The sequence below is a fragment of the Saccostrea cucullata genome, unplaced genomic scaffold, assembly GCF_032062105.1.
Source record: "Saccostrea cucullata isolate Sc308-1 unplaced genomic scaffold, CSIRO_AGI_Scuc_v1 ctg391, whole genome shotgun sequence".
Taxonomy (NCBI): Eukaryota; Metazoa; Mollusca; class Bivalvia; order Ostreida; family Ostreidae; genus Saccostrea; species Saccostrea cuccullata.
This window is the reverse complement of record NW_026938695.1, coordinates 636,977-656,132: the sequence shown is the minus strand read 5'-3', so window position 1 is coordinate 656,132 and position 19,156 is coordinate 636,977. Positions and strand designations below refer to the sequence as shown.

The following is a 19,156-nucleotide window of genomic DNA, read 5'->3' as shown; positions in this document are numbered from 1 at the left end:
CAGCGTTAGGCAATACTAAGGATCAATATTTCCTAGGTGTGAAGCTAAGAGGTCAAAGTTAGCCAGCAAAATTTTGTGCATGCTGATTATCATCGGATTTCGTTACCTGCGTTTCAACAATAACAGATTAAGGTAAAATAATCATATTACTGATACAATTTATTAATGCATTTATTTACGTTAGTTTTTTGCATGCAGCTATTTATTTCATGGGAGTTCTTATACGAACATGTCCACTTGACATTTTTTCTGCGTTTCTATACTACTGGATTAGTCCATTTCTCTTCGAGGTAAGGGATGACACAATCCTTTCACGCCAATTAAATGGTCACGTGTAAGTTTTGGCGCCTTTTTACTGGACCATTCTATTGAATGGAAATGGAACTGTATGAATTATATATAAAGTGTGTTTTCTTTTGTCGGAATCTTAATCGAGCTTTAGAAAAATCCAATATTTTGGTGATATTGTGGAGTTAAAAGTTACATTACCGGGTATTTTAAGTAATAAAAACGAAACGAACAAAAACTTCTTAAGAGGATGAACTGGCCAAATATATATCTGATCTCACACCCCTACAGGGGTTTCCTTCTACAAAAAAAGAATAAAGACTTAGGAAAAGTGTCTCCTAACTGGCTTTATTTATCCCACGTTTCCAACAATCGTTGATGCTCTGGCAATAGTAAACATATTCTGCATGTCATTCATAACCGTTACGATTCCCAATTTCTTGTAGTTATCATATTTTTTGCTGTCTTCCTCATAGCCTATGCTGATTGCAGTTGAATCTAATTGAATATGTAACCTTAACGTAGACACGACTTCCCATCATAAATCAATTACATTACTTTATTTCCCTTATTGACTTCATCCTCTTCAACCATTTTTAGATTCGTGAAGTGAGGTGTTCTTCTTTACATATTTTGACCAATATTTCAAAATTAACATCACTGACCCAAACGTTTTCTTTCATTATTTTAAAGTACTCGATACTTGTGATTGATCAGCAATTAAGTCGTAAAAAGCTTGATTTAAGAAATTGTTTTATTGCCTATTTAATTTTTTAATACACAAAATATGTTACTTTTTAGTGCAAAAAGGTCACACAATAATTTACGCGCATTAATTTTCAAGATTTTTTCAATGATAAATACTATTCAAAATATTTTACCTAAAATAAGATAATATTTTTTGCCATGGTTACATCTGATAAAATATAATAAAGGATTAATTAGTTAGCCGAAGAGTTAAAATTTAAGTGCAAAAATGTCAAATTCATTGTATCGTAGATCAGTAAGATGAACACCGACCCCCTATTTTCTCTGCGATTTTGAGTCCCTCTATATGAGTACTTATCCAGAATATACTTCTCAATAAATCCTTGATTTAACAAATTTCACGAGTGACAAACCTTAATATCACATGGAGATCTGGGTATATCTAAAGTCCTTGCACGTCGCGGTCGGATATACCCACAGATAATCTCGCCTTTTACACACCACGAGACGACATCATCTGTGGGTATCCGACGATGAAATTTTTGATAAATCTGAAATATTTCCGATATATTTTTATATGACTCCACTCTAGATATCTCTCGCGCTAAGTTCTTTACCTTACGACCCATTTCAAAACAATCGTTGTAATTATATACATATTACCGTATAACGGGTAATTTTTACTGCTGTAAATTTTTACGAATTTTGGTCAAAAAAGGGTGACTTAAATTTTTAAGCGTTAATTTTTTACGAATTGAACATGTCTGTAAAAATTAAAATCATCAGATGTAAAATTCCAGATCAGTGATTGTTAGCATTTTGAACGCGCAAGCTAATGTGTGCAAATAATGTGTCCGAAAACACGATGTTAGAGAGAGGGAGTGAGAGAGAGAGATTTATTAAATTATAACAATATAAACAATGCAACAAATTACATAATGTATTTTTTTAAAATAATTTACCTTTAAATACATGAACAATGTGTCTTCATTTATTCATGTTTTATAAAACACATAGCTAGGCACACCACGTGCTCGTCTGGTGTTTACCGAAAACAAAGAGAGACAAGTCAAACGTACTATCATAATGGAAGTGAAAGTAAGAAGTCCAAGTTTTATTCAAAGCTCATGAAACAGAAGAAAGGACCAAAGATTGAAAACACAGGTATAATTGGGAAACCTGTAATTATAAAGTCATTATCAGAAGTTATGCGTCTCGTAAAAATATTTTAAAAAGAGTAACCAGGTAGGTCTAATTGATTAATTAACTGACGATGTTTGTATAATTTATACAAGTTAATTGAAATTTACCTGTATGATCCCATTGATGACTGACTTTAAAAAGCTCAAAATACCAACAGTACACTAATTATATAGTCTCCAGGGAGTGAGCTTGCTGGCAATAAGCATTGCTTTTACACATACGATGTTGAAAATTTACATGATCCGTTTTATAAATTATGTGAAATTTTACGCGTTTAAATTTTACGGATTTATAAAACTCGTAAAAATAAGTAAAAATTAGCAGCACGTAAAAAATACCCGTTATACGGTAATTAAATGACCACATCGTTACTCGTGTTTAAAACATATTTCCTGTTTAAATTAGGCTACATTTTAATCATAATCAAGTATTGCACTAAGGATGACCCTAAAGCAGAGGGGTACATGTACCTCATTTGGTGGGATTTCCCTCTGAGTAGGTGATTTCCTATAATACTGGAGGTCTAACTTTACCATTATTTTGAAAACGTAAGTATCAATTTTCAATTATTTGCTGTAATAAGAAAGTAATATGAAAAATAAATTATGTTAAACTTAATTGTTAATACTTCGTTAGATGTCCCTTGAGCCTTATTACAGTATGGCTGAGGCAATCCGCACGATAATTAATATTGTACTAAATTCGAAAGCTATTTCGCGGCTTGGGGGTAAAAAGCTGAGTGGATTGGAGTCATGGACTAGTTTCCGACCTCATTTGTATATGAAATCAGTGGAGCAAGGAAAGCTAGTGACCTTTAAATGTTACGCAGAATATCACCTTATTTTTTTGACAACAAAGACTAGGTACAGTAAAACTCGTTTAGTACGAACACGGATATAGCGAATTCACGGATATAGCGAAGTTTTTCTGGCTTCCCGGCAAAATTCTTAACAAATCTTGGTAAAATTTTACGGTTATAACGAACTCTGATATAACGAATTTACGGATATAGCAAACTGATGTTGAGTCCCCGTTGAAGTTAAATATAATAAAATTTACCTTTTTTATAACGAACTATCAAAGATTATAAAAAATTGATAAATTGAACTGACTTTATTTCCTCTTAGCATCTGTATATAAAATTCAATTCATAATAAAACCTTAGTTATCGAAGAAATGTTTTGTAATATTTGCCTTCCTTAACATAGTTGGTAGTGATACTTGAAGGAAAACATGCATATTGCGAATTCGCTATAATGGTTAAACGAATTCGTTACACGGATATAACGAATTACGGATATAACGAATTAAATTCACAGGTCCCAAGGACTTCACTATAATCGAGTTTTACTGTAATATGACACTGCACTCAAATCCCAAACAGGCAAACTAAGAAAGAGGTATTATCAGCTTTAATTACAGTATAAAGCAGACAATTACACTAAGGATTGAATTATTAGGATAATATTATATAAATATTGATAACCAGTTAATTTCTAGCTTTATTGGTCGAATACCAGAAGAGCTTATGCGATAAGAAAGGTATCCGTCATCTGTCAGTCTGTCTATCTGTTTGTCTATTTGTCTGTCTGTCTGCTAGCAATTTTTCAAAATGCTGCTCATCCTACAGTTTCCTAAAATGGAACTTTCTTTCATTTTACTATCAAATTTACACATCAAAAACAGTGCGTACGAATATATTATAACTACGTTAACGTTGTTGAAATTCAAAATGGCTAACTTATAGAGGCCTAACGATAAATCAACGTTTTCAAATATGGTTGTGTCATTACCAACCTTTTCTAACAAAAATGGAAATGGTTATTCAAAAACCTAACCTTTTGTGTTATAACATTTAGCATCTGAATTTGAAACCGAACCTTTAATTACGTATCACAACCTGCCAATTTCGGTAAAATCTTAAAGAGTCTGCTGCCGATTGTTTAAGATTAAAAGAATATTCTGTCCTCATTCATGTGATGTCGTTTTTCTCGATCATTCCTGTCCTAATAATTAAGAGATTAAGGGCAGTTCCAAGGTTTAGTAGCATAAAAAAAATCTTTACAGTTCTATTGTCCATACCATCTTACAATCATTTAACACAAACATGCTGATTTCTTTCCTTCTTTCCCCTATATGTATATTGTAGTAAAGTTGACGATTTGATTTGTTTAGCAAAAAAGGATAATAATTCGATAAGAAACGAAAGTAAAAAATTAATTCAGAAAAAGTCAGAAACATAACTAATAAGTTTCGAAATTTAGAAAAATATCTACTGAAGTAAAACTAGTTAATTATTCCTTCAAAAAATAATCTAAAAGCGATAAATGAATATGTAAAGACAACCAAAGTAGGCCCTGGTTGCTTAGTGCATGCTAATTATACCCGCACTTTCTAAAGAAAGTTTGGGTATATTGTTGTTACTCATGTCCGTCCGTCCGTCTGTCACACTTTTCTTCCCTGAACTCCTCCTACATTTTACACAGTAGCTTAATTATCTTTTGGGAGATGGTTGGTGGTGTCATGTAGATGTGCAGTAAGATTTCGGAATTTTGATTTTGCCCCAGGGGATCAAATGGGGGTCGAAAAATGACGTTTTTTATGTTAAAAGCCCCGTCTTCCCTGAACTCCTTCTACATTTTACTCAGTAGCCTAATCATCTTTTGGGAGATGGTTGGTGGTGTCATGTAGATGTGCAGTAAGGTTTTGGAATTTTGATTTTGCCCCAAGGGGTCAAATGGGGGTCGAAAAATGACGTTTTTTTATGCTAAAAGCCCCGTCTTCCCTGAACTCCTTCTACATTTTACTCAGCAGCCTAATAATCTTTTGGGAGATGGTTGGTGGTGTCATGTAGAAGTGCAGTAAGGTTTCGGTATTTTGATTTTGCCCCGGGGGGTCAAATGGGTGTCAAAAAATGACGTTTTTCATGCTAAAAGCCCTGTCTTCCCTGAACTCCATCTACATTTTACTCAGCAGCTTAATCATCTTTTGGGAGATGGTTGGTGGTGCCATGTAGATGTGCAGTATTGTTTCGGTATTTTGATTTTGCCCCGGGGGTCAAATGGGGGTCGAAAAATGACGTTTTTAACGCTAAAAGCCCCGTCTTCCCTGAACTCCTTCTACATTTTACTCAGCAGCCTTATCATCTTTTGGGAGATGGTTGGTGGTGTCATGTAAATGTGCAGTAAGGTTTCAGAATTTTAATTTTGCCCCCGGGGGTTAAATCAATAGCCTGATCATCTTTTAGGAGAGTTAAATATTTTGAAAATTTTGTAAAACATTAACATCATAGGGTAAAAAATCATAGCATGCTGGGAAACATCTTGAATTCTTACAAGTATTGTACATGTCAAATGTGAAAGTCATATCTCTTCTCAATCCAAAGTTATAAGCAAATGCAACATTTTGAAAAGTAGATTAAGCTTCAAGGTCAAGGTCACAGATTCATGATTTATTTAGAAAGGTCTTATCACAGGTAATATTATACATGCATGTATAATATGAATTCTTTCAAAATGATGAATTTAAAACAATGTAATTTTTTTGCGAGTAGGTCAAACTTCAAGGTCATGGGTAACAAAAATCATGGCATTGTCATAGGTAAATACTAATTATACATATGTTTAATACAAATGCCTTGTCTCTTCTCATTCAATAGATATGACTGTGATGACCAAGGTTAAATTGACAGACTGACATACAGATGTACATATACTGATTTCAATGTGAAATGGTTAAACTTGGCCCAGTGCTTGTAGACGAGTTAAAAATGTAAAGTTTCCATACAAACAAATGGACAACAGACGTAATGTGATTAAAAAAAACTGAAAAGCTCAAATGAGCTAAAAACATAGGATTCACATGTATTTTGTAAAGGTTACCATGCTTACAGTATTTGAAAAGCTTTTTTTTCATGCAATTTTTTGAGAAACTGAAAATGTATGACATATGTATCCATTATTGAAAAAACTGAACATTTCAGAAAACAGTATCATTGAAAATAGTTAATCAAGGTGTTTTGAGCAGCAAAATAAAGCTAGTAAACTTTTATAGCTAATTCAACCACAGAACAATTTTAAGATGAACAACCTTTTCAAATCTTATAATACATGTAATTATTTTTAAAATATTTATATGTAATATGTAATCATTTCTGATTCAAGGGAGAACAAGAGATACAACCAACATGTTCATGTTTTATGTTATTTTTAGTAATTTAATTGTTTGTTTGTTGTGAAAATATCTCTCTCGGGAATTTTTCCCTCATATGGAGACACCGCCACTTAAGAGTAATAAAGACAAGATGTGTTTGTTAAACACTGATGCCCACGTATGGCAGCTTATGGCGAAGGTTGAAGTTTCTCAAATGTATGTCAAACTCAAAGGTCAAGGTCAAAGGGTTAAAATTGTTGGTATCGAAAGAAAGTCTTGTCACAAGGAATGCACATGTGAAATATAAAGAAATCCCTAGTACTTCCTGTTCAAAAAAAGTTAATTGCCAAGGTTAATTTCTTTTTTTTAAATGGGTCTAACTCTAGGGCCAAGGTCAAACATATTTATACCTGTTGAAAGTTTACAATGAATACACATGTTAAGCATGAAAACCCTAGCACCTCCTGATCAAAAATTTAAGCCAAATTACTGATCAAATTTCTGCAGACAAACAGTCAGACATTATTTATAAACACAAGAAACAAAATATGTATATATATATAGTCAAATGGAAAAAAATTCTATTTTGGAGTCAAAAGATCAATTGCAATTTCAGGAACAGGGAGTGGCTAGGGAGATTGGACCCCCCCCCACCCCCGGAGTTTGCTTTCTTAGTTAAATAAGGCTATATACTGAAGCAAATAAAAAATTACTTTGGACATCATCCCCCTTAGAAAACATTGACCCCACGACCCCACTATCATTGTTTTTATTTTGTTTTCAGTTTTTTGTCTTTGTTTGTGAGAAAATTAATTCTGGGATGACATTTTATTGACTGAGATGTGAACCCCCCTCCCCCGTCTGGATCTGTGGTTGAAAAAAATCTTGATCTGCACCTGTAACTGAATGTCACTTTAACCTAATCTAAATTTTGCATTTCGGTTCATTTTACCCCAATCTATACTTTAACTTGTACTTACCGATTGTCATAGGTCCAATGAACTTCATGAAATATAATCCAATTATAACACAAAATGATTTTTTCAATACACATCACACTGCAGCATGTGCATGTTATCCTATTTGACAAACCTTGGCTAAATGCAGATGAAGCACGAATCGGCCGAGGTGTGCCGAGTAGGGCTTAATCTAAAAATATGATAATGGGTGACGCAACCCAATGTAATGTAGAAATTTTCCAAAAGGTGTTTACATGTAAACATGTATACCGTAAATCTGGAAATTTTTACGTTGATTTATTTTGCGAATCTAGGTCAAAATGCTGTTGATTATATTTTTTACGTTTCAAAATTTTGCGAATGACCACTACTTTGTTTACATTTTCTTATTGTTGAATTATTTTTAAGACAAATATTTTTGCGAATGCAATGAATTTGCAAATTTGCTAAAAATTTATCTACAGCAAAAATTTCCAGATTTACGGTAGTTCAAGAACAAATTTTAAAATTAATTCATAACAAACTGTGTTTTAACATAACTTTTCCATCTTCATGTGTATCCTATTAAAACAAAAGTACGGTTCGTGAGAGTGTGTCTTTGTGTGGTGTTTTTGTGTTTTTTTTTTTGGGGGGGGGCATTATTAAATTTAAAAAGGTACCAATTATGAGCAAAACATTTTTTTAAAATCTAATTTACACATAGGCGTCTGAACCGGGGGGCTACCCCCCCCCCTTTTTTTTTTTTGCAAAGATGGACATTTTCTATGTATTGAAAATTGGGGTGTACCTTTTTTGTTGGTTTAGCCCCCCCTCCCCACTTTCAATTTCCTTCCAACGCCTATGAAGCATATAAAATACTGGTTAGAATGATCTAATGATACAAGCCCTCACCACAGATCGTTAAACCGGGTCCGTAGGACAATATCATTTTAACGATAGAACGTTCTATCTAATAAAATACATATAAGAGGCACTGAGTCATAGGTCACATAGTCACAGGGTCTGAGAATGTTATACTCAATGTGACGAATACATGTACTGTGTAAATTATAGAATTATTTTGACTTTTCCTTGGAAGGCTTTAAGCCTTATATGTACGAGTGTGTATTAAGAGGCAAACACCTTAGTGCGGGTATTACTGTCTCATGACAGCATCTAGTTCTAGATTCAATTGATGCAGATATCAAAAGAAATTTTTATCCAGTCAAAATCAAGTATTTTATAGAAACTAAATATTTTAATCAAACTTTATAACACTAATACAAATTTTCGTGTACTTCTACTTACAATGTATATACACTTGGCAAGGCATCCTGTCCTATAGACAAATTTCAGGTTTACTTTTTTTTGTAATCCATAGACGTATGAAAATAATTGTGAAAATTAACCAAAATCTTTTTTGAAGCCTTTGAAATCAGGTCTATTTCACAGATATAAATCGTATAAATCTATGCTTTTTTTCATTTCATGGTATAATTTTAAGTCATGGTACATGTATCTTTCAATCTCTCATTCATAGAAAATGAATTCATTTCATTAATTGTACATATACAATATAAAAAATTGGTTTGTATTTTAAACAGTTTGTTTGTATGGAGAAGACAGAGATATTATCATGGAAGATTTCAGCACACAGTGTATGATAAAGACATGTTCTAATTGTGATGGGGACACAGAATTCTACTGCAATACATGTAAAAGTAACCTTTGTCCACAGTGTAAAGAGAGACATGTCATTGATCTAGATACGGCTTACCATGATGTTGTGATTTACAGAGAGAAATCTGGAAGTATCCAAAAAGCTGAGATTTGCAGAAGACATCCAAAAATGATATATGAAATGTACTGTCACTTGTGTGAACTTCCTGTCAGTAATCTGTGTATAGAGCATAAAAGTCATGAAAAATTGGATCTGGAAGATGCTTATAAAAAACCCGACAGCAACACAAAGAAAATATTCACAAAATCAGAAGTGAGATTCTTTACAAGAACTATATTGTCTTAACAGGTATTAAGAGTCAGATGAAAACATGCAGTATAAAAATGTCAGGTATTCAATCAGCAATGTCCTCAAAGGCTACAAGACTAAAGGGTCTAACTGATACTGTGTTGTTAAATGATAAAATAAAATACAGCATTATTTTGTTTAAAACACTGCAACATCAGATGTCCAAACTAAATACATTTCTGGCTAAATCTGAATATTATGAACACAGGACTGAGTGTTTATCGAACATAGCTGTACCACTCCTTTTATTCTACAAGAAAATTTCATCAAAAATACCAAAGCAACTATAAAGGTAAAGCAAGTGCCTCTTTTGTCTATAAGTGATAATTTAAACAAATATGCTGTGTGTCTGTTATTAAAAAAAATCCAATAAGACTTTATTGAAACACATGTAGTAAATGAACAGCTGTTCAAAATGATGTCTAAACCTGTGTTAAAGAGGTCGGTGAAAGTAAAAGATATCAGTTATGGTCGTCATCTTTCTATTGTGACACCAGATAAATTCTGGGTTAGTGATTGGAACAATCTCATCTTGACAGACAACTCTGGTGAAACTCTTCAGAAAGTCACAGACAAAGCTGCTTTTGGAGGTGTGCACACAGTATCAAGTGCTGGGGAACTTATTTATATTGACATCAAAGGTGATGTCAAAATTCAGACAGACAGCCACTCAATGGTCATGTTAATGAGGATAACAGATTCATTGAGACCCACCTGTCTCCATTACTGTGTTTCCTCTGGAGAACTACTTATTGGGATGAGGATTTTTAATTACGATACCTAAACAGGCATGGTAAAGCGGTATGACAGCAGTGGGGAAGTAGAAATCCAAACTATCCGATTCGACAACAAAGGTGAAAATTTATATGGAGATCCAAAGTACCTCACAAAAAATTGCAATGGAGATATTATTGTGTCAGACTATAATCTCAGTGCTGTAGTGGTGGTTGACGCTGGGGGCAAACATCGGTTCTCTTACACGGGGCCTCCATCAGGATCAGGACTGCAACAAGGACTACGGCCTACAGGAATCTGTACAGACGCCCTGTCACACATCCTGGTGGTCGATAACCTCACTGACACTGTGCAGATGATTGACAAGGATGGTCACTTTTTGTCACTCCTGTTGACCAAAGAAGGGGTTATACATGCGCTTTATAGCCTGGCCTATGATCACGAAACTCATCTTCTTTATGTAGGATGTGGATCATCAGAATGTACTGACATAGTGTCTGTATATAGATACATACAAAGACAGAACTATTTTTTGACAGATACCTAAGTTAGGTACATGTTTTAATTCTCTATGTGCATTATGTACAAAAATGATATGTGTATTGTTTATGTTTATGCAGTTACTTATCTGTTTTCTGTTTAATTGATTCCAAACTGTAAATTTGATTTTTTTAAAATTTGAGTTGCATTTGGATATATGTCCATATGTTTGATAATTAGATGTGTAACTATAATAAAATGTATATGTATTTGGAGTCTACATGTATGAAAAAGGAACATATTTTTGTGTTAAATAAAAATGAAGTTAATTCACTCAGTATATTGTTATGTATCCTGTACAAATGTTTCATTATACAAATGCTACAGAAATTAGATCAAATCCAAACATTTTGTAAATGGTCAAAAAATCAGAATTTCAGAAATTACACGAATGAAGAGAGTTCAAAAGATTTTATAGTTGGATGGACTATTTTCTCTTGAAAAATTGTTACTACTTAATAGTTTAAAAATACGTATATGTATTACCAATGGGTACATCTGAACATCTGAAGAAATTGCTAATTCCCAGCACTTATTTATGCATACAATTAAATTGTCCATTCATCACGAGCTTACATATCAATTTAATTAATATATTAACACACTTTAGATATCAAAAGGCCAGTTAATAAGATAATGTAGAGAGTTATTTCATTTAATAAAACATTTCTGGCAGCAAATTTTGTAATGAAATACTGTTGTTATAATTATATACTCACCATTGATAACGTTAATGATAAAGTTCTTAAAATTAGCAACCAGACATGTCAGGGGGGGGGGGGGGCATTATTTATTGTTTATTGTTGGCATCTGATGAATAATAAAACAAGTCAACAGATGGAATTTGCAATCTGGCATGGCAGAGACACTGTGTATGCAATGGCCATGGTTAATCCAATTAGCCAATCATCCAATCAGATCGAAGTACACTGTACACTGTACACCTATACCGAAATCTTATCTTGTTAGAGGAATCTAAATTATTTACTACTTTGTTTTAATAGCTACTGCATTTATTATTGTTTTATTCTGTTTTTAATTTTACAACTAACATTTATTAATATTTACCTCTACTGAATATTTTCTCCTTTATTTCTTAAGAAAAACCCATTGCGTTAATCACTGCATGAACTACATTAGGCATGTCACCTGTACAGATTTCTTGATCAATGGCTGTTCCATGAATGAAACGTATAAAGACGTTCGCATCATTAAGGATGTACAACACACCTACCAAAAAAAATTCCTGTCGTTTAATTTTCGTTATTTTTGTATATTTAGTACATGACTATATCTACTGCATGTATGCACATTTTGGACAAAATCGTTCGAGTGGTTTTTGGACAGGAACTTCGAAAAGTTACCCCCCTTTAGTTGTTTACAAGAAGAGAAAATTTTTAATCAATGAACTACTTAAACCTTGATTTTCAAAAAAGCCAGGTTAGATATAAATGTCAAATTTCACTGGCTTATTCCCTTAACCATTTAACACAAAAACATAGTCATCTTTTTGATATACATGTCATCAAAATAATTTTTAAAGACCTTAAACTGAAAAACTATGAATTATCTAAGCCTTGAAAATTGCGCGTTTTTCAAATTCAAATTTTTTTTGTGAAAAAACCTGTCGTTTAATTTTGGTAAAAAACTTTCTTTAGGTAGCTGGGAGTAAAAATAATCTTCATAATTTTTTGTATAATTTTTGTACGACTAGTTTTGATTTAATAGCGGAAAACTACCCCCTCCCCCTTTCTCAATAAATCACGTTCCCTCGCGTCTTTCAGACGGGGGTCGATCACTTTGTTATATGAATCTACATATACACATTAAAAAAAATTAAATTGGAATACTGCTTTTGCTTCAAAAATATATTAACTCACAAATTTAAAAGTTCTCATATGTAAAGCGTATTTAAATGTAGATTTTTAGGCAATTTTTGAATACCCCTATCACCCCCACCCCTTCCTTTTTTGCGTCGCAGACCATTAGCGTTTGACGAAACGTCGTTTACAGTGCAAATATACTGGTATTTCGTCATTTGAATCCCGGAGGTATGCATCAGTTTTAAAATTCATGAATGCAGAATAAATATTGACTACTCTTTTTATATGTATCAGGAAAAAAAATACTGAAGGATTTTAGTGTTTAGTCCATACATGTATATGTATGCGTTATGCATTCCATATCACATGAAACCTGGATACGAATTTAAGTTTTGTTGAACTTGAATATGTTGATTTTTAATTTTATTTCTTTAATTTTATTCATTAAAAAAATGGTGTATGCTCAACTCTCCTGTGATATAAATGGAATAATTGTAGTTTCTTTCATGTCATTATTTCAAACGAGACAGAATGTGGCCGTGGGGATACATCGACATTTGCATAGATGTATACACACCCCTCATGATATTGTACGCATTTCTTTCAATGTCGTCGCTTCTAATAAAGTTAAAATGAAAATCCGTATTCGTCCACATTAACTTCAAAATATCAAACATGAAACTCTTCATCTATTTCGATTTATATCAAATCGCACTTTGATATTTTTTTTTTAAATCTTACAGGCTACGTTTTGTTTTGATTCGAGGAAATGCGAACCGACATTGTTGACAGAAAGTCAAACGATTTGCTGCAATAGGATATTCATAAATGCAGATAATTTCAGTACAAGTGAACAATTCTTTTCAATTCTATACTTACATTGTGTATATGAGGTCTATAGTATTCAATTCTCGGATTTATCAGGTCTTGCTGTAAATGTATCTGATTCTGTGGCAAACCGTGACTAAAGGGAGGAAAATAAACATCTCCTACATTTTCAGAGTTGTTCCTCTTTGATCAGTAAGGGTCTGAGAACAACATCGATTTTTTTGTTTATTTATTGTTGTTTTATTTAATTAAAGAAGAAAAACACTATTTATATCGTATATACACAAATTGTAATGAAGACCATTAATCGGAATGTTATATAGCCAATTGTACATAATGAGAATTTCGGCAATGTAAAATAAAATTTTCAGAATAAAAAAAAATGCTGCGCTTTGATCAAAAATACAATTTATTGTATATGAAATGCAATGAAATGAACATTAAGGGATGGTATTTTATGTATTGCTTTTTACGGAGTTTAATCGGGTTCATTAAAACATACTTATTGATTGAGTATGGTACGCACAATCACAGCCAAGCCCCGTATCCCAATTTTCTTTCAAGATTGATATACATCGGGATCGTTTTACTCGTCGTTTTGACGCTTTATTTTTGACGTTAATTTGACGTCACGTCAAACGTTCAATTGAAATCGCAAGGGTTATCTCCCCCAGTGTGTTGTACGTCTTTAATACAATAATTAATCTTTTTAATTCTACTTTAAATGATTATTTAAACAGATGTAAATATAAACAATGAATTGTCTTTCTTTGTTTGTTATTACTGGAATTAATGGTCGCAGCTATTGCAGAAAAAATTACATAACCCGCTTAATGTGGTCTTTTTTGGTTGTCAATTTCGAATCGGTATGACTGTCCCCATTTTTTAAGTGGTGCATAAAAAGGTTGTCCTGTAGAGACAAACAAAATATTTAAATTCTAAGCACTTCACTGCAGTGAAATGACAATACATATAATAATTATTCGTTATTTATGACATCTTTGCTTTACAATTAATTTACTTTATTCATATTTCACGAAAATTTGAATGCGTACATGTATACGTATAACTAAATCATATTACTGACCTTGACGTCAAATATAACGTGCACGTTAAAGTTTCGTGTACACATTGTTACGTCACTTGTATCAAACCTATACCTGTACATTAACCTTGATTTTTATTCGAATTTATTGCAATTTCTTTATACTGTGACAATTAATAAAAATCTGACAAGCAATTTAAAGGTGGATCGTAAAAGACATTTATTTCTTTCTTTCTATTTATATAAAGGTCGCTCGCATGGTGCAGAGGTTAGAGCGTCAAGTTGAGAGTCGCGGAGTGAGAATTTGAATCCCATTGTGAGACGTTGAGACCAGGCCTGGGGGCCAAAAAATTTAGACGAGCTCATTTTGATCTCAGTCTCACTTTTACCAAAGGAATATATAGTGGCAAAGTGAGACTGAGATCAAAAGTGAGCTCGACTGTTTTATGGCCCCCAGGCCAGTCCTTCGGATGAGACCGTTTAAACCGAGGTTCAGTGTTACAGTAGGTGCTGACAAGAAAAAAGTTCCTCACTTCACAATGGCAGTAGGTGCTAATTAAAGTTGAATAATCATCTCCATATGTAGGATTAATAAAATTCGAGAGGGATGTTAAGCAACAAATAAACCATCAATTAATCAATTTTTATACAAGGATATATACATGTACATCGTCGCAAACCACGACCAAACTGTTTATTTTGTAAATTTTTAATGTGCATTTAGCACCCTTCAAAACTGTTGCACTGAAGAGACTTAAGAGACGCAAGATCCGTTTGTGACGTTGTGCAGTTAAATAACGCAACGAACATTACAAGAAAAAAGTGGTAAATTAATGTCTAACGCACATTTTTTGTATATTTAACGTTAAATTATAAGAATTATAGTTTTACATTCCATTGAAATAAAAATTACATTTTGGTGCTCATAGAGTATTGAAATGCATATAGTTCCTACTGTGTATTCTAACGCGCGGTTACAAGGTTTTGGGTATGTTATAGATATTTGAACGTCCTGGATGGATTTTTTAAAAAAAAAATACTATGAATGTAAATATATTGCAGTAACATGTACATGTAGGATCATAAAGCACATATATTCTCCTATCTTAAAGGACAAAAATTGCAAACGTCAAGGTGTAAGAAATTAGATGAAAGCATGCATAAAATTCCATTACGTTAATAAAATATTTGAATTTATACTTCTTTAAAATGTTTTTTTTGATAGATTTGTAAACCTGTTTTATATATTATTTACATAAATATACTTTTGTATTGGATATTTAAAACGCATTACTTGGCAATGTATTACTTTTTTCAGTGCATTTGAAACATATGTTTATTAGAAAACTGCAAAACACTGACGCATGCACAACTTCATATATTTTAACAGAGTGAAATACTATAAATCCTAGCTTGTCAACTGCTTTTATTGGAATTTGAAACATATTTCATTTATCATACAAATTAAATATGTAAAAAATAAATTTCTTGGAAAATAATTTCTTGAAATATGATCTCTTTCAAATAAGTGTTTTGTCATTAATTATTTTGATATTGGACATATTATTGATAATTTTCATTTTGTTCATGGCAATCAATGAAATTATATAGAATTGGCAAGATGTTAACAGAAAATAAACATTAAACGTGTAGGATATCTGTCATACACCTTAATTAATTGCTAAAACATGCCTCTATCTGCAAATATTCAGTTTTTCTATAAATAAGAATGGATACTCCACTCGACATATTACTGACTTTGATCGAAACAATGCTCGTATTGTGTCTTGGTGTTACCTTCTTTCTGGTCAACTACTGCGCATGTCTGAAAGACGAAGCCGCCATTACAGGTAAGATGGCAATAAATGTCCCTAGTAACTACTCTAAGTAAGAACTTATATGAATGATTAAAATATCATTAATTCGATACCGAAAGAAAGAACTAAAGCAATCGAATTTCAGTCGAATTTTTTTATCAATTTGGTCTTCATGCAAACACAGTTTGACTATAAAAGATGTGGTATTTCCAGTAATTCAACTTAAAGCTATACATGTATATGGCTTATCTGAGCTGTTGATTAAATTCCGAGTCTGAATGAAATCGGTTATTGATTTAAATCTGTGATATCTATGAAACGCGATGAATTTAACTGTATAATTTACAGGAAAGTCCTATCTTTATATAAAAGTAACAAAACAAATAGAAAGATCTTGTAGAATTTAGTTAGTCTGAAGTTATGAAAAATACGCCATATTTGACTTTAAAAAATATGTTAAATAAGTCTTAGTTGATTGACATCATTCTCAAGAATGTTCATTCATATGGAAACGCTACCATTTACCGGTATATGTCTTCAAATTTAAAGCCTGTATTCGACACGGGAGTTATACAATATCTGTCAAATTGATCGATAAAGCTACCTGACATATGGAGGAAATATACTGAAACGCAAAAGAAGTGCAACATCCTAATTCATTAGGGAAAAATAAATTCATGTAATAACTTTGTGCTTAAAAAAAGTTGGAACATCTTCAATCTTTAAATTTTCAAATTAGTAATTAAAGGGATGAAAGATTTTGAGCCATCTTAACAGAAATTTAAATAAAGCATGTTTAAAAAATCATTGAAAATAATTTCAATCATGTGTAGCTGTTAATTTTAAGTAGTGCACTGTTGCAACCACTATTGAAATAACGACCACTATTGAAATAATTATATCAGTAGTGGTTGAGAGTGCATTTCAATAGCAAACATAGTTAGTAACCACTATTGAAATGCAACCACTATTGAAATAATTATATCAATAGTGGTTGAGAGTCTATTTCAATAACAAACATAGGTAACAACCACTATTGAAATAATTGTATCAATAGTGGTTGAGAGTGCATTTCAATAACAAACATAGGTAATAACTACCATTGAAATGCGACCTCTATTAAAATAATTATTTTAATAATGGGTGATACTGAATTTCAATAACAAACATAGGTAATAACCACTATTGAAATACGACCACTATTGAAATACCGTATAAGTGGAAATTTTAGCAAATTTTGCGATTTGTCCTTAAAATATGGTATTTTATTTTTAGCCAGAATTAATTCTATTGATTCTAAAATGTTCACTAATGAAGCCATACCAATTAAACACATTTTTTTTACGTGATATTTAATTTTAGCGAGTTCGAAACACTCGCTAATAATGCCAACGGTGAAACTTTTCTTTCAATACCGTTAGTATTTCAAAAGTGGTTGAAACCTATGGATACCATATTGACATTCACTCTCACCCACTATTGAAATAATTATTTCAATAGTGGTCGTATTTCAATAGTGGATATACTAACTTTGTTTGTTATTGAAATGCACTCTCAACCACTATTGATATAATTATTTCAATAGTGGTCGTATTACAATAGTGGTTATGTTTGTTATGTTTGCTAATAATTTGATTTCACTTGTAACAATGAGTTACGTCAAAAACGTATCACTCCGCTCGACGTTACTTTTAAAATAATGCTCACTTTGAAGCCCTATTCTGGAGGAAATATTGTCTCGTTGTGTACATTGAAATTAAATAATAAGAAATGAAGCTTATTTCAACTTATGTTATCCGATATAACAAACTTGGGGCAGTTTACGCTTATTTATAAACCGCTTCGCGGTTTATAAAGCGTAAACTGCCCCAAGTTATGTGATATCGGATAACATAAGTTGAAGTAAGCTTCATTCCTTAATTGAAATGCACTCTCAACCACTATTGATATAACTATTTCAATAGTGGTCGTATTTCAATAGTGGTTACTAACTATGTTTGTTACTGAAATGCACTTCCAACCACTATTGATATACATGTAATTTTTATAATTTAAATTCAGATGTTCTTTTTTGTGAAGTACTGACATGTTTTAAAGCAACAAAATTTGCAGAAAGTCTGGTAAATTTACATAAAAATAATGAATTTATGATTAAATATTAAAGTCGAATATTCCTCTTACTTGTTCTTTTTATTTTTCCCTAACCATCATTCGGTTGACATATTCTTTAAAGTATTGTTTAATCACATGTTCAATTATATTCTTTCTTTTTCAGACATAAAAAATAGATTCATACGTCATGCACCTTACTACAATGCATACTTCTATGCAAGGCTAACTCACAATCTCAGAAATCACCATGGAACCGTTCCTTTCAATCAAGTTATCGTCAACAAATTAAACCGATACAATCGCCACAGCGGTGTCTTCGTGTGCCCCCGCTCTGGGTATTACGTTTTTACCTGGACCTTGATGACCAACCACAAGCAGTGGGTAATCTCGGAACTGGTGGCCGGAGGGGCCGTCAAGGGGAAATTAATCGTCGATAGTGACGAGGGGTACGGAAGTGGATCAACAACCGTGCTTGTATATGTCCGACGAGGACAACACGTTTTCGTTAGAATAACTGGTGGTGATCGAAATGTTGAAGCCCAAGGTGTTTCAAGTTTTTCCGGCTGGAGATTGTCTTAGACCTCTGAAATGAACCGTGAATTTATTGATATTACTTTAGATCTTCCTTATTGCCTCTCTGTTTATTTAAATAAAACAAGAAATTTAAAACTTTCTTTGTTTTGAATCTAAATTGCTTTGATGTTGAAGTTTTTCTTAATGCGTTGTTTAAAAATGAAATATCACAGTATCAAAATAAACTTGCTTTATGTGCATACCTTAAGACGTTTAATATTCTAATTATCCCGTTTTGTCTCTACTAGCATGTTCAATTATATACATTTAAATACATGTATAGGACATGGTTCATATTTCTCCATTTTAACAAAGAAATTGTATTTTCCCGTAACAATTAATGGAGGATTGATCCTTTGCTAACA

At 32.4% G+C, this 19,156-nt stretch overlaps 3 protein-coding genes across 3 annotated transcripts; all 3 read left to right on the top strand.

Moving 5' to 3' along the window:
• Positions 1-8,925: 8,925 nt before the first annotated feature.
• LOC134250982 (uncharacterized) lies at positions 8,926-10,102 on the top strand. Its single transcript, XM_062733347.1, has 2 exons — positions 8,926-9,282; positions 9,758-10,102. Exons 1-2 carry the CDS (start codon positions 8,926-8,928, stop codon positions 10,100-10,102), a joined length of 702 nt encoding a protein of 233 aa, XP_062589331.1.
• A 6-nt stretch (positions 10,103-10,108) lies between these two features.
• Positions 10,109-10,600, top strand: LOC134250981 (uncharacterized). Its single transcript, XM_062733346.1, has one exon. The coding sequence runs from the start codon at positions 10,109-10,111 to the stop codon at positions 10,598-10,600; it is 492 nt and encodes a 163-aa protein (XP_062589330.1).
• Positions 10,601-16,034: 5,434 nt separating this feature from the next.
• LOC134250958 (complement C1q-like protein 4) lies at positions 16,035-18,887 on the top strand. Its single transcript, XM_062733320.1, has 2 exons — positions 16,035-16,139; positions 18,382-18,887. Exons 1-2 carry the CDS (start codon positions 16,061-16,063, stop codon positions 18,795-18,797), a joined length of 495 nt encoding a protein of 164 aa, XP_062589304.1. The 5' UTR covers positions 16,035-16,060; the 3' UTR covers positions 18,798-18,887.
• The last annotated feature ends 269 nt before the right edge of the window (positions 18,888-19,156 follow it).